At 40.6% G+C, this 16,288-nt stretch overlaps 1 protein-coding gene across 1 annotated transcript in view; it reads right to left on the reverse strand.

Moving 5' to 3' along the window:
* The window catches only part of ank2a (ankyrin 2a, neuronal), a 77,755-nt gene extending 62,743 nt beyond the window's left edge, over positions 1 to 15,012 (reverse strand). Inside the window, exon 1 of the mRNA XM_029443528.1 lies at positions 14,656 to 15,012. Within this exon, the coding sequence (XP_029299388.1) occupies positions 14,656 to 14,787 (132 nt within the window). The 5' untranslated portion in view covers positions 14,788 to 15,012. The remainder of the gene's footprint in view (positions 1 to 14,655) is intronic.
* Between the last annotated feature and the right edge of the window lie 1,276 nt (positions 15,013 to 16,288).

The following is a 16,288-nucleotide window of genomic DNA, read 5'->3' on the forward strand; positions in this document are numbered from 1 at the left end:
ATCACCTTACACAGACTTTTTTAAACATTGTTCATCATTAGAAGAATGTAGAACATATCTGATATGTAGATATAGCTCACAAAATGTGCAACATTTTACCCATGCACATGCCTTTATAGCGATGATCGCAGAATATTTCAGATGCTGGTTCATACTTTGGATAATAAGTTTATATACCTCTTCAGATTACAATCACAAATTCACATCATAATAGACTAGAACACGTGTGTGTTTGTAATCGTCTGTCTATGTTGCGGTACGTTTTTCAGTCACGTCTGCTTTCGCAGTCTCTCTCCCAAGCAAACACACACACACAGCCAGGAATTGATTGAGAAACAGCTGTAATCTCTGTTTCTGTATAGGATTTGATTTGCAGTTGGTCATGTAACGGAGGATGCTGGATTATACATTGTACCGTGTCCAAGTCTTTGTTTACATTGGAGAAACACCAAACTCTACTCGGTACATTTGTGTGTACATAAAGCCACTTATGGTATTTTTTTTTTTTACCCCTGTCATGGCCTGTACGATAACACCAAGTACAGACAAAAAACTAATTTGATCAAAAAATAGTACATCAAATACACCTGAAACGTGGTTCCATCCAACAGTTAAATCACCATTGTAGGTGAGGTTAGAGGTTTAAGGCCCAGTATTGAGTGTAGGTCATCTGCGTTCTGGTAGCGCTCCGAGCCCAACACACAATCACTGTAGTTATGTGTGTGAAACGGAAGAAAGTAGACTTGAAGTGTCAAAATATTTTTAAGCAAATCTGATCCATCATACCCGTGTGAGACTGTAAACTGTAAAACGTGGCTGAAACGCTTCCTGTGTAGACACGCTGAAACCAAACCATTAACCGTTAACTGGCAAGTCAGCTTAAAAAATGTGTGATGTGTTTTAATAAAACCTGCCATTTATTTCCTTTGGTAGAGCAACAGTATGATGCGTTCGAATATTAGAAAATAAAGGACTCGGCAAAGGTAATGTTTTTGTCTCCACTTTGTCCGTTACTTTATTTTTTTTTGCCATGAACTTTATACAATACTCAACATATTCTTTGATCTCAAATATTACCAAAAGGTTGCTATGAACAAGGTCATGTCACTAGCATGTGACCTCCCTCTGAGCTTGAGCCTTTCTCACATCTGTCATCTGCTCCACTGTCATTCATCTCCCTCACACTAAATCATCTGAGAGGGCAGCAGCAACAGCACACTGTGCGGTCAACCACATCCACATCTGTGCAACCCCCACAACCCATTCTCCCGCACAATGTCCTACCGCCAATGCTTACAGAATACACTAAAAACCCACAAGAGCAAGTGTTGTTGAAATCAAAATGGTAAGAAGAACAAAACATGACACAAACATGTGAATATAATTTTGTTAAACAATTTTGTGCATTTTACCAGCTTTTTTCGCTCGGCTCTCTCGCGGTGCCGTCTCCTCCGCTCCCTGGCTTTCTCTAGAGCTCTGTACTCTGGATTTGCCTCAAGCTCGCGAGCTTTCTTCAGGTGGGCCGCAGCATGAGCCATGACGACTTTCTACCTCTTTCGGTCTCAAATTAATGTTTAACTAGATGCTGAAGTTTCACTTTGTTAACTTTCATACGTCCCTAACAAACATGCAGATGCCAAAACAAAACAGTTTTACTGTATGAACTTAAAAACGTAATTAAGCCTACTGCTGTTTAAAGACTGTGCTAAGTTACATGCAAAAATGGTTAGCAGAAATCCACCTTTACTGTTCATCTGAACTTAACTGAAATTGCAGCAAAAATAAATAAATTCCAAGACCATGAATTGGCTTCAAAAATGATCCTGTTCAGTCTTCTTTATCTTCTCAGGAGAAAGATGAGGAGAACAATCCGTCTTTGTCCCTCCACATCCAGCCAGAAAGCAACTACTGGATTTCCAAATTCTCACAGAAAAACACATCCATAAATTCCAAAATCAACCATTCACACATACAAACATGAGAGAGGTAGATGATGACTGCAAAGAGTTGCTGAATGATGAGAGTAAGACCCAATCACACACACACACACACACACACACACACACACACACACACACACACACACACACACACACACACACACACACACACACACACACAATGACCCAGTCCAGATGTACATGAAAACCCTACTCCATGTGAACAGATGTGGCTACAAAGCATGTGTGTGTGTGTGTGTGTGTGTGTGTGTGTGTGTGTGTGTGTGTGTGTGTGTGTGTGTGTTTGTGTGCACGTGCATGCATGTGAGAGTTAATGTGTGTATGTGAGCTACAGCCACAGGAAAGTGTTTATTGTGTAAGGGGTTTAGGGAGGTGACAGCTGACAGCCACAGCTACTCTCCCTTTCATATCGCTGTAAAATTGCCCTCAATCCTGAGGGAAAGGGGGACACAATAAAAGAACATGAATAGGTTAATGGGTGAGGCGGGGGATGGGATGGATTAGAGGGGGAGAACAGGAGAAAAATAAGATGACCATTAAAGCCATTTGTGTAGAATATTCCAGTGTTGGTGCCCCCCAGTGGTAGTATCATAAAAGCTAACCCCCATGGATCTGAGATAAATGGGCTAAAAGCAGACTGACAGAAATGTAATCAATCTTGTGTGTCATAGTTAACCCTCCTATCTCTTGATGTGTGTCGTTAAGAGAACAGACCTTACATTGGAGTGGGTATGAAGACATTTGATAGTGTTGTGTGCAAAAGCATACTAAAAAGAAGAAGTCAGTCCAGGGTAAAGTGAGGTATTGGGGGACATACAGAGGACATGAAAACAAACAAGTTGATGAAGTAAATTAAAACCATAGTGAAAAGCATCTGCAAAGAAGAGAAAAAAGGATGGGGAGACAGGGTGCACTTGGGTACAGGCTGTCCTTCAGTGAGGAAGCAGAGAAGACAGGACACACCACTCGGTCCAGAGGGAGGTTTGTGAGCAGTGAGCACAGAACAGTGGCTCCCAGTCACCTGCGACTTACAGGCTTCCCCCTGCATGGCACGATAGTGGGCCGGTCTGAATCTCAACTGCACTGCACCGTCAGTACTGGTGCCTGATGGAATATGATTTGACAGCTCGTGCGTGCATTTCTGTGTGTGTGTGTGTGTGTGTGTGTGTGTGTGTGTGTGTGTGTGTGTGTGTCCATAGTGGTGTCAAGACCTCTCTCTGTCAATGCAGATAATGTTAGGAGTTTGTAATTTCAGCACCAGGGACAGGGGCACTATCTCACACCTCTATTTCTGTTCACACATTCTGCCTGACATGTTTCCGCAGGCTCAGAACACAACAATAACAACATCAGCTGCATCTCTTTCTACTAGTAATCCTGAATGAGACAGATCTGCTGAATCACTCCACACTGGTAATGCTGTGTAAAATGCTCTACTCTGGTGCATAAAGGCCGAATGCTTCATTCAGTTCCATAATGATGCAGTTTTAACATTTCCGTGGACGTGCTCTGCTCCTCTAGCACTCCCTGCTGGTGGAACAGAGAATAAGGCTACAGAGCTTTGATTTCAGGCAATACATAGAAGAAACAACAGAACTTTAATACAGAGATGATAAATGTTAAACAAAGGAAACTAAATTTAAAAGAATTTCCAGGATTGTTAATCCATTTTTAAATATTATTCACATTAAAGTTTTATAAAAGTGCTTATATAGTATATTATATTACTATATATTAAAATGTATATAAAAATATAAAACAATGTGTGTTTTAGGCTTTATCTTGCGTCCTACAAATGATTAAATATGTGCGTATTAAAAAACTCATCTAATCTTTTAAAGTCCTGAAATTCAAAAGTAAAACACACAGAAAATCTTCCCCATAACCGATAGTATATACTGTACAAAGCAAGCAAACCTACACTTCTAAAAGTGACACCAACTGTCCTGCACTTCTTAAGTTTCAGCTTTAACAGACTAAATCTATACTCTTATTGATCAGCATGTAAGCTGAGCCTGAAACAGTGTTGTTACACTAATATTCTTACAGTTGTGTGTTTGTGCACACCGTACTTCTTTATTAATACCATTCTGCTAACCTTTCAGTTTATATGCATCAGCAAAGTTAATCAATGATCTCTATTGATCCTTTCCATTACGTGTGCAAGATAATGAGGATAAAGAAAATACATTATAAACTCTGCGTGTGTGTGTCCATTTAGGAGTCAGATTACATTGAGAGGTTGCTCCAAAGAGAGTTGATGTGAGCTCTTGTTTCTATTGTTTTCTATTGTTATTGATCTCCCAGGTTGGGAGGGGTTAATGGTCTGTTTTTCATTTTATAGATCCAAAAGGCTTTTATATGGCCCATTAGGACTCTATGATAGACAGATATGGGAGACGGAGAGATCAGAACACACATCCCTGCACGTGCCTGTTCATGTGCTTCAAATTGTGAGTAGATGCGTATGTTGGTGTGTATCACCTTGTTTCACAAAATTCACGTTTACTCCTTGTGATTTTCCAACATATATTGAGAATGAAATACTTATGTATTCAGTGCTTGATCTCAATTCTATTATCTAGCTAAATAAATACTACAAATAAATAAATGCTCACTATGATGGATGATCGCAATGTGCTTGTCTCTGCAAGTTTATTTTCATATCATACTCATCATGAACTCAAAATGAACCAGTGGCTGCCTGGGAAGTAGGAGAAATGCATTAATCAATTATATGATATGCTTTGGAACACAGTTGGTTGTAACTGTGCATCCGTTGTGGTAAATAAGCTAAAACATACACAACTCTCTCTGTGCTCCTGGGAGCCTCCATCTTAGTTGTTTTTGCTGTTATTTCTATGATTGGTCTGGATGTTGCTGCTGTTGTTGTTTATGATTTGCCTACCTGCTAATGGAGTTATAGTGCTGACAAGAGGAGTTCTGCCAATGGTGAGCATCTGAAAGGATATAATGCGACTGAGATTTAACGCAGGGAGGATCTTTCTTTTTTCAGATGACTCATTTAGACTTCTAGAAGATCATACATTTTTTATGACCACAATCTTCATCCCCCACCCAACTGCAGCTCACTGAGAAATGCTAGTTTGCATTAGTGCTTACATCTATTTGGTTTAAGTGATGCATCAGTCCAATGTTAACCTGGTAAGTGAGTGTGCGAGTCACTGAGAGGTCTTCTTGGGAGTAATACAGCCGAAGGCCTGAATCTAAATCACCAGCAACTACTGGACTAGAGGCATTACAGTGGACTGGGCAGAGACCCAACTACTCTCCATGCTTTAGTATATTTTCCATTGCTATCAACACAAATGCATCACAGAATGAGTTCATCTGAGGGTCACTAGATGTTGGTCAAGATAAAACTCCTGCATGGAAGACAAAAAAAACAAACAATGGCAACTTCTCACACGCTCTACAACATATTCTCTTCCAGAGGAAATACAGGTCTGAATAGTTAAGTTAACTTGAATTAACTTTTCTTACAGAGATGTTAAGGCTTAAAATAATAGTGGAATAGTTCCACTACATAACTCCCCATAAATCCACAACTTGTCGTTTTTAAATTTCAGTTTGACCGATTTAACAAATGAAATATCATGCTTACTTTTTGAGCATCAGAGATGCTGGTACACTAACTCTAGGCTCCAGGTCCATACTTAACGCACAGGCTACATCTTCTAATAGCGTATACAGTAGAATGAGCACATTTCCCAAAATGTCTTCTTTTAAAGAGTAGAATATGTTTTAGTAGGAAGGTTTTGTGGTAAATCACAGCAGCAGCCTTTCCTTCATATTACTTTATTTCATGGCTTAATAATAAAGATGGCACAGCTACAAATCTGAAGGTTTGTAGGTAGTTTATGTGGTAGTTTTATATAAATCATTGCCATTGTTGTCTGCACACACACACACACACACACACACACACACACACACACACACACACACACACACACACACACACACACACACACACACACCCTTTCCCTTCGGAATATTGATTGTAAACTGCAGTTGAAGCCTTCCTCACGTGATTGTACCATGAGGAAATCAACACTGCAGTTTTACAACCTGCCTGATTCCAAAAATGTTCAAATTCTAATGAAAGGTTTTAAATGTAAGTGGTGAGTTTGTGCTTGATATAAAAAGAAGAAAGAAACAGGGAGACTGCAGCAACTTTAAATGCTTTAATTGACACAATTTTGCACTTAGAAAGCTGATAGTGTTACTGTAAAGGTAGTCGAGTGTAAATATTGGTAATGTCTAAATTGGTAGTCTATAAATGATGTCTGCCTCGCTTGTAAAGAGTCAACGAAACACAGAACAGAGACAATAACAGATCGGCTCACAGATATGATTTAAATGTCAAGTCATTTTGCAGCCTCTTTTACGGCTTAAGAAAGGTCACAGTCATAAAGAACACAACACACATATGCTCTCTCTCTCTCTCTCTCTCTCTCTCTCTCTCCTCTGTTTGTCACAAAACCAAATCACACACAGTCCAATCTAATAGAAAATGCACAAAGCAGACAGTTACGAATCCAGATCGGACCACACCCAAACATAGTGAGCAATGACACCGAGACATTGGTGGAGGGGGTGATGGGAGTGGAATGAGAAGAGAGGGATTACAGAGACACACAGTAGATGGGGTGTATAACCTTGATACAGTCACATGATACACCCAGAGCGTAAGACGACTGGAGGGAGAGAAAGTCAAGAAGACCACACCCTGTTGTTACTGAAGCGGTACCACGTCTACACACCGACAGACACACACACATGCAAACTGTCTGATTTGTGACTTTGGCTGATTTACCAGTAACAGGACTTGCTCCAATCAACCTTCAGTGTTGCTACTATATGAAACAACCCTCCCCACTTCCACAGACAGGCAGACAGCAGCGCCACATTAACTGATTGCTTGCAGCTTTATGCTACATTGGACCAACTGCCTTCAACATCCTTTTTTCAAAGCAAACTGAGGACTCTAGAATAATCTAGAAATGCAGAGTAAGCAACTGACGCCGGGCTTATGAGGAGTTATAATATCAAAAAGCTGTGTCAGTAAAATGCAACGCTGCAACTACAAACTATATCCACTGCTTCTCTGTGATACAGGAGGGTTGGTATTAGGCTTGCCCCCTCTTAGTCGATTAGTCAACTAATCGTTGTTTTGGTCTTAGTCAACTAACATTTCTTTAGTTGACTAGTCTTTTTTTTATGCTTCTTTCATGCTGAATGACATATTTGACATAACTCAGTTTTACAGATCTGTCGATCACAAAATGGTATGAGTGTTAGTCGACAAAGCATTTCTTTAGTCGAGGATAAGCCTAGTTAGCTTGATACCCAATGCATTTGAAATGACGTCATACTCATTAAAGGTTTTCCTTGTTCCCCCTCTTTAAAGTGCTGCCAAAGTCTCTTGTGAACACATGACGTCAGTTTGCCGTTCCTGTTAATGAGATGAGAGAGAGGCCTAGAGGCCACTGGGAAAAAACAAACATACTCCAGTCAAACTGCCATCCCACCGCAGATGCTATCAATGCTAAGTAATACCAATATCCTGGTATCAGGGTGTTGTGGACTTCAGATTGTAGGAAGTGCGTGAAGAAGCCTGTAATTTACCAGATCACATGAACACTTGTTCAGGGCACAGGATTTGGTAGATGTGCATGCAGGCTATAGTTCAGAACAGCACAACACAAAAGTACTCAGATACCTACTTAGCTGGAATTGCAAGAACAAATAAAATGATGTAGTTACAGATTTCTTACCAAAAGACACCAAATTGACCTAAAAATAATTTGCTGTGAACAAAAAAACTGTCCATTTGTGTATAATTTATCGTTAAATATAATTACTCTTCATCTGCAGACCACATCACAGAAAGCCACAGCCCTCAAATGTTTCATGTATTGGCAGTACACTAAGTACCACTTTGACCCCGTGTTCATGTGTTAGCATTGCTAAAATGTTGGCAGAATGTATTTCCATCTGATCTCATCCAACATCAGATGATAAAGGGTATTGAGGCAGAAACGGATTTCACCTTAAAGTTGAATGTATGATGATGAATAATGAAGCCTGTGACCTAAAAATTAACAGCGGCCCACAGTCATACCGGGAATGCTGAGGGACGCTGTCAGACGAAGAGAGAGAGAAATAACTGGGCGGACAATTACTCAGACAGACAGACGTCAAATAACACTACGAGAGAGAGAGAGAGAGAGGTATAAAATGATTCAGACTAAATAAAACAGAAGTATACACATTAAATTAGCAATCACAATTGTTCTGTTCTATTTTGAGCTGAAAAACAAACATTAAAATCCCTGATTTAGAAAATAAGATTGTGGGCATTAAACAGGCATTAAGGTGGTTTAAAAAGGTAAACTGCACTCTTCTAATTATCCAACTGCAGTAGTTAAAAATTGCATCACACCATCTTCCAAAAGCAGTTTTGCAGGCATATTCTGTACGTGTGTTTGTGTGTGTCTGTTTGTCTGTGAGCCATGCTATTCTCAACAACACAGCGGACATCTTTGAAGTGTTTTCCTGTGAGAAAAACCTTCACTTATTCAACTCAAACATGGTGAGTGGAGATAGAGAGAGAAGGAGAGGGAGGGGAGTGTAAGAAGGACCTGACGAGAGCTACAGAGAGAGAGAGAGAGAGAGAGAGAGAGAGAGAGAGAGAGAGAGAGCACATTGACATGAAGGTGTTTGAGCAGAGCTTCTGAGAAGTCCATTGATTACGAACCACGCCCTCCTCTCTCCCTCTATCTGACGGGAAACAGAGTTATAAGGCCATAATGAATAATTAACGTCTAAATGCCTCCCTCTGCCCCAGTCCAAAAGCAGCTGCCCTCTGTAGAGCGTGACTGGCAAAGGATGTATCTTAAGACAAAGTCCTTCAGCATCCTTCCTTTCCTGAGGATGCATTTCAATAATCTATCTTGTTTTCATTATGTCCTACAGCTGTGGCCAGTTAATGCAGGCCTCTCACTGTTTCTTATTATGAGCTTTGTTTGTCACGTTTTCACTTTGTCTGTGTTCTTTTGATTAACAGGCTAAACCTAAACAAGAAAAAGCACGAATGATGGCGCTGACGCTGATTACAATGACGACCTATGACTCATGAAGTGACGCTATCTCTGCCCTTCAAACATCCATCAGGGTAAAATAGGGCAGTGGGGGAGATGGTGTCAGATATGACTCGGACACCCCCTCTAGTTATGGGGTACCATGACTGCCAAGAAGGACAGTCATGTACAGTGTCAGTACGCGGCTTTTACCCAAATATAGACATGCTGATCCATATGGATTTTGGAACCGCGACAGGAATACCAATGCTTTTCTCACAACCCTATCACCATTACACAACATGGAAACCCATACAAAACCCGCAGATAACATCATATGACTTGCTGCTTGTATGTTGCAGTCATAGGCGGTCCACAAAAGGGGGCTTCTTGGTATTTGGAGGCCTGAGTATCCTGCCAAATATAGTCACTCTCTGAGGTGAATTTACTCATGGGATGAGATTATTTCTGTGTCAATTCTACAGGCCAGCTTTGTATACTGCGGAAGACATGGTTCAGATCTTTAGAGAGAAAATCATAGCTGAAATGATTAGCTGATTAATCGATAAACAGAAAAAGTATTATTCTGATAATTATAGATTTATTTTTCAAGCAGAAATGCCATGAAGTTGCTGGTTTCCGGCTCCTTAAATGTGAGGATTTGCTGTTTCTCTGTGTTTTATATAATTGAAAATCTAATAACTTTGGGTTTTGAATTGTTCATTGAACAAAGCAAGACATTTGAGTACCAATTTATAGACAAACAAATAACTGAAGGAGAGAATCTGCAAATTAATCGATAATGACAATAATCATTAATGGCAGTCCTAAAGAAGATAACAATAATGCTGAAATGATTAGCCAATTATTCGCTAAGTCATTCAGTAAAAAACTACAGTTTGGATAATCAACTAATCATTTAAGTTAGCTATTAAGTTATACCAAACTTGCTTGTAAATTGTAGAATTTTGAGTGTTGGAGTTCTGGTTAGACAAAACATGGCAGCACTCAACATCCTATTCAAAAGATTAGATTACAAAGACAGCATACCAACAACTAATGCAAGTCAGTGGGTTTTGTTTGGTCAAAACTACTTCTTGAGACATCGTGGCACACCTTGAACTAACAATCAAGTGTTACTGATCATGATGTTGCTTGTATATAGAGTGGGACAGTGTACTGGACAAACATATCTTGCCTAATCATGCCTAACTAAAGTAGACAACAATGCAGCACTAAGCAGGTATTTCATAGGAAACGATCATTGATTCTTAAAGGCTTTTTGTAACCATCAGTGGAGGTACTGGAGCGGTTGATCCTTGTGGTCAATCACAGGTCTCTGTTTAAGCGCTTATAACCAGAAGTGTTCTAACGGCTCTGGTAAATACAGCTTGGCAATGCTGTATGTGTAGGTGTGTTTGGGTGGTTTGTACATGTACATACACCCTGTATAACTGCACCCACAGAGACCCCAGTTGGTTAAACATTCATGTTGGATACCATGCAATAGAAGACAGCTCTGGCTATATACTGTATGTGTGTGCATGTGTGTGTGTGTGCGCGTGCGTGCGTGTGTGTGTGTGTGTGTGTCTGTGTGTGTGTGTGTGTTCAGAGGTAATGTAATGAAGGCCATGGCTCCATTAGGACTCCCTTCCTGCAGAATCCCATCATACCACTCCCAGTGGAAAAAGGGAGATAGACAGATAGGCAGGCAAACACAGAGAGGCAGAAGAGACACAGGCAGAGGGGAAAGAGATGATGGCAGACAGGGTGAAGGGAGGTTTTGGAGGGAAATGAGAGATACATATGAATGAAAGCCAAGAAGACAAGGAAAAAACTAGGGTAAGAGTCAAAGCCACGTTTGAAGGCAGTGAGAGAAAGTGAAGCTCTGGAGGAGGAAGGATGAATGGTGAGCTAAATAGAAAGTAGGGAAGGAATGTGGTTTCAGGAAAAGCTGTAAAATATAGGGAGAGAGGGGGTGATGCACTACGTTCTCTTGAAAAGGGATCTGCCGACAAAGCTGGGTGTGAAAAACAACAATTCATCTCCCGATCAACCCTACAAAATTACATTTACCATATTACAATTACAATGAAACTAAACTACATTCTCAATTACGTTGTGAGGGAAATCTATTTTCTCCCGGAGTACGGTTGCAGATTTAGACAAATATAAACTGAAACAAAACAAAACAAAACTACTTACTTGGTTATGTTAAGGCAACACAACTACTTGGTTATGTTTAGTAAAAGATCATAGTTTGGCTTAAAATAAGTATGTTTGTTATGTTATTGAAGTTGCAGAAGTGAATTCTAAAAAGGTCAATGTTGACTCCATAGTCAGACTTCTTATGGAAACATACTTCTATGTATGATAAGCCAAAAAACAAATGTAATCCAAAAGAAAATATGTTTCCCTCAAGGCTGCTCTAGATATAAAACGAGAACATTTCAAATACAGACATTTGAGTTTAGAAATTCTTATATCTAAAAGGTGGCCAGCATTGAAAGATTTCATTTACTAATACCAGACTGCAGTGGACATTAACTCCAGTCCTGCATTCATCTCTGCAAACTGAGCTCTCTAAGTATCCACTATTCAACCACAGGAAAGTGGACTGGCACAGGCAGAGGGTTGACGAATAATGACGCAGCCTCTTTATTGTTCAGATAGAGGAGAAAGTAGTCTGGGGGGAGCAATCGCTCAGCACCAGCCTAGAGCGTAAGTGTAAGAGTGCAAATGCCCAGTGACACAGGTTCAGTGAGCACACAGACACTTGGCTCAGAAGAAGCTATTTTTCTCCAGGACAATCACAAGAGAGAGAGGCAGTATTTTTAGACCTGCAAGTAAGAGCCACATATCACATTGTGTCCCTTTGTAATTTTCTCTTTTTGCCTCACATACGTTTAATTGTATTGAGCTCTATCTCAACATTAAGTTTTATCAGGTATATTGCATATTTATATATTTTCAACTCTATCACAGAGCCTCAACCAGCTTACAGATTCAATTCCCCCGGATCACAGAAAACATAGTTTTCCACTCCCCAGTTGGCATCCATACATATAGTTACTTGCAGATTTTGTGAGATATTAAGGGGTGATACTTCTGTGCCAAGCCTATAGGCTAATATGCAATAGAGTGGAATTTATTTTGTGGTTTTCAAAGCATTGAAAATGCCATTTAGAAAAACAATGAACATTTTTTATTGTTAGGTATTTTCTTTCAAAGGTAGAACAAAGTTAAAACTATCTAAAGTCTGTGGATTATCCTAAGAAACCAGGTTATTGTTTCTGGAAATACATTTCTGATGTCGTTTTCTATTGTGTTCAACAAATACAACTAACACTGTCTACAGGGCTAGAAGCTACTACACAGGTAAATAAACTGAAACCTTTTGGAATACAAACGCTACCATTACCTTATAAGGCGCACACATTTAACATTAGCTATCAAAAAATACCTTTAAAGCTCGGTTAATCAATATTTTGTCATATTAACAATGAGTGAAATGTGACATGTGTAAAACGCTCCTCAACCAACCCTACAGCTCTTTAAAGCCCTCTAGCCTCCCAGCTCATTGACTTCGGTCGCTGACATCAAATGATCGGTAATGCTGCTCTGCGTCTGCTAGATTTGTAAAAGGTTTGCTACCTCTATCTTTTGTCTTCCAATGTCCAATTCTACCTGCAGTTAAGTCCTTACTCCACTCTTGGACAGATGAGGTTGTAGACAAAAGGGAAGAAAAAAAACACCGAAGGACAAATCAGTAGGAGTTACTGGTGCAGAGGACACGATCATGCATCACCACTGCCACTTGTGATAGATTAAAGGGGCCAATTAGGAGCTGCTAAACATGGATCTCTTCAGTGGTAAAGTGTTATTCCCCTGCACCACCCAGGAGTCTAAGATAGTGAGGTACCCGAACACATTTACTCCCATGTGTCTTTCATGGTACATCTGTGAAACGTTTACATTTCAGTACAAAAACAGAGCTCTTGAGAGTATAGGGAAACTACTGCGTGTTTTGGAATCTGGCTGAAGTGACCAATTAACAGTTACACAATTCCAATTTTAGCAAGGCAAATAAAAATGTTTTTGGGGGGGGGGGGGGGGGGGGAAGGAGACGTTAGACAGACACACATGCACATGTTGAGCTCAAGTTATACTTCAGAGATCTTTGACAAATCTTCTTTCTGTGTATTTAAAGAAAAAACTAAACAAAACAAATAAGTATTTAGATTCCCTCTGCATGATATGTTCACTTAACCATGGACACACCGACACCTGTTTAAGCAGTGTCTCTTTAGATTTCTCAATGCTGAAAATACAACTCCTGACTGCATATGAATATGTGAGCTAAATGGCCACACCCCAAAAGAAGACACTAAAGTGTGTGGCTATGCGTGTGTGTGTGTGTGTGTGTGTGTGTGTGTGTGTGTGTGTGTGTGTGTGTGTGTGTGTGTGTGTGTATATAGCACTACAGTCCATTACTGAAATCACATTAGTCTGAGAGTGCACTAAGACAGGAAACAACCATCTACCATCTCCTGACTCACTTTCACTGAATACACAAACACACACATTACATGATCAGATCTAGATGGTAACACTTAACATTCATGTTCTTGTTTGTGCCATACATTTATGAAAAAAAGACTCATAGATATAAATAATTCTTAGCAAGAAATATATGTGAAGTTGTTTTGTTGAGGAAAGGAGAGGGGAGGAGGAAGAAGCTGCATAGTAATATCACAATTTCAGTCCACGCAAGGACAGAACGACTTACTGGCAAAACAGCCCAACCCAAGAGTGTCCTGAAGAAGCACATAGTGGTTTCTCTCTCTCTCTCTCTCTCTCTCTCTCTCTCTCTCTCTCTCTCTCTCTCTCTCTCTCTCTCTCTCTCTCTCTCTCTCTCTCTCTCTCTCTCTCTCTCTCTCTCTCTCTCGCTGCATTATGCTGAAAGACAACCACAATTAAGCAGACTTTATATACAGTGTGTGACAATTAGGTGAGATTGTGTGTCAAACAATTGAAACATGTACGTCTACTAAAATACATAGAGCACAGTACTCAGATAAACTACATGCAATAGTCTATGCCTTGTTTTGCGTATAGGGTACATCAAAACAACTCATCAGAAGTCACTATCAGGGATGCTCACCCTCTGACCAGTAAAGCATCCATGATCCATCTAAACAGTAATCCTCTAGTGAAATAGTGAAGTTGTAAACATTGCTCACTGCAGCCTGAAATAGTGATTAGTGGAGACGATGCAAGTCTGCTGGTGTTTATTTTGACGGCCATAACAACTGGCCTATTTAGGTATTATCACACTCCCCCTGACTTTAAGCCACTTATCAAAACAGATACTATTTTCTCTGCTGAGATGCTTGCTCCTATTAGTAGCTAATTTAAACACAATTGCAACATCTGAGAAAATATGTCAGATCACGAGCTCAAGGAGCACGGCAACGCCTTTTGCCTGCTCTCCATAAGCGCACAGCATCAGCAGCGGTTTGGGCTGCTCTTTACACGGCTGACTGGGCCACTCAATGCAGAAGAGCAGGCTGCGGACAGACACCCACCTGCCGTATACGGTTCTGGTGCAACGGTGGTGGAGGTCCACCCTCGGGGGACGTGTTGCTCGAAGAGGCCATTTTCAAGTCACGGTCGGAGCTGCCTCCCCTGGAGAGACTTCCTTCAGGGCTACTTGTCATTCTGTCTCAGGCTGGCCGCTGCTGGAGGGTCCTTTTGCCGGTGCAAGGTGGATTTGTGCGGGCCTTAGTGTCCACAAGGCTCGGCAGGGCCCGGGATCATTCTGTGGCTTAACACACAGTCTGTTATGAAACGTGACAAAATATAATACAGTGATTCTTCAAGATTGTGAAACCAAAACGAGTGCTCCCTCCGTTCAGGGATGCTCCCGGTGTGTTGCTGTAGCCCGGCTGCGTGTGTGTATGTGTGTGAAGATGTGAACGCGCCTCAGATGCGCTTCCCCGAAACTCCGCAGGATCTATGCTGCCTTCAGAGTCAGTCGGAAACTTTGTAAACGCATCTTGAGTAGGTTAATTGATCAGAAAAACTGTAACTTTCTGACACCACAGTTACTGAAACACGATATGTACGGGGTGATGAGCAATAGTAGAAGTACATTAAACGGTGGTATGATTGGTTTATGGTATGTGACTAATTAGAGTAATACCATGCCTATGGTGTTTACTTTTCGTCTTCGTTTAGTAGTGTCATTTTCAACATACTACACTACTTAAAACAGCGATTACACTGCCACAGAATATTTCATGTTTTACTACCACTGAGAAAAATAGCTCTGCGTCACGTGTCCCCTGTAATAAAAAAAACAGACCTATAACAAACCATTTTCTACTAATGGCACATGAATGCACCAAGAAGCAGCAGTGCGCTTCTGTTTTGCTTTTAGAGCCCACCTCCCCACCCGTCGGTGCTTCTGCAGCAGCAAGTTAACAGTGTGGTCCATGATTAAATGAAAACTGTAAGATTGCTTGCACAAATATGAAATCATCGAGGCCCCAGGCACAATGGGTTGGGCTTACATAATGTGAGCTCCCTCTTGGTTGTCTTACGCCCCCACCGTGGCCTGTGTATCCTCACAGTGCTACACATTTAATGGAGGTTGACAGGGCAAAATCAATAACAACGTCTTGGAGACATTTAAAAAGCAGCAAGGACTCGTTTGGAGGAGGAAGAAAGAGGTTAAATAAATCATGTTACACAGACACACAAACGTGTCACTGTCTTTTTAAGACTTCAGAGTGAGGTTGACAGTGAAATAACAGTATTGCAAGTCAGACATTATTAAAATGTACCTTATCTTTAAATTGGCTGTTATGGCTGATATAAATAGGTAGATGAAGGCACTTCCATAGTGGTTGGCCCCATCAGCCATGACTACTTTGGCCTTCTGTCACTGTAATGGTTTAATTTTGGAGATGTACTGTAATAGAGCTGGTGTAAGACAACCCAAACTGTATCAGTGAGCATCCAAAACCAAATACTACATATGACTTAATGAACATGAATCTCTGAGTGATGCTGAGCTGAGTCCACATTTTGAAATGTAGCCTTAGAAAATAGCATCAGAAAGCAATCAATTTGGACTGCAGTATAATAGATAGACATACATTTCAACGGTTAGCACAGGAAGACTGGTTTTGTTAGTCATCCTCAGAAACTTCCTGG

The sequence above is a fragment of the Cottoperca gobio genome, chromosome 1 (assembly GCF_900634415.1).
Source record: "Cottoperca gobio chromosome 1, fCotGob3.1, whole genome shotgun sequence".
In the NCBI taxonomy this organism is placed as follows: Eukaryota; Metazoa; Chordata; class Actinopteri; order Perciformes; family Bovichtidae; genus Cottoperca; species Cottoperca gobio.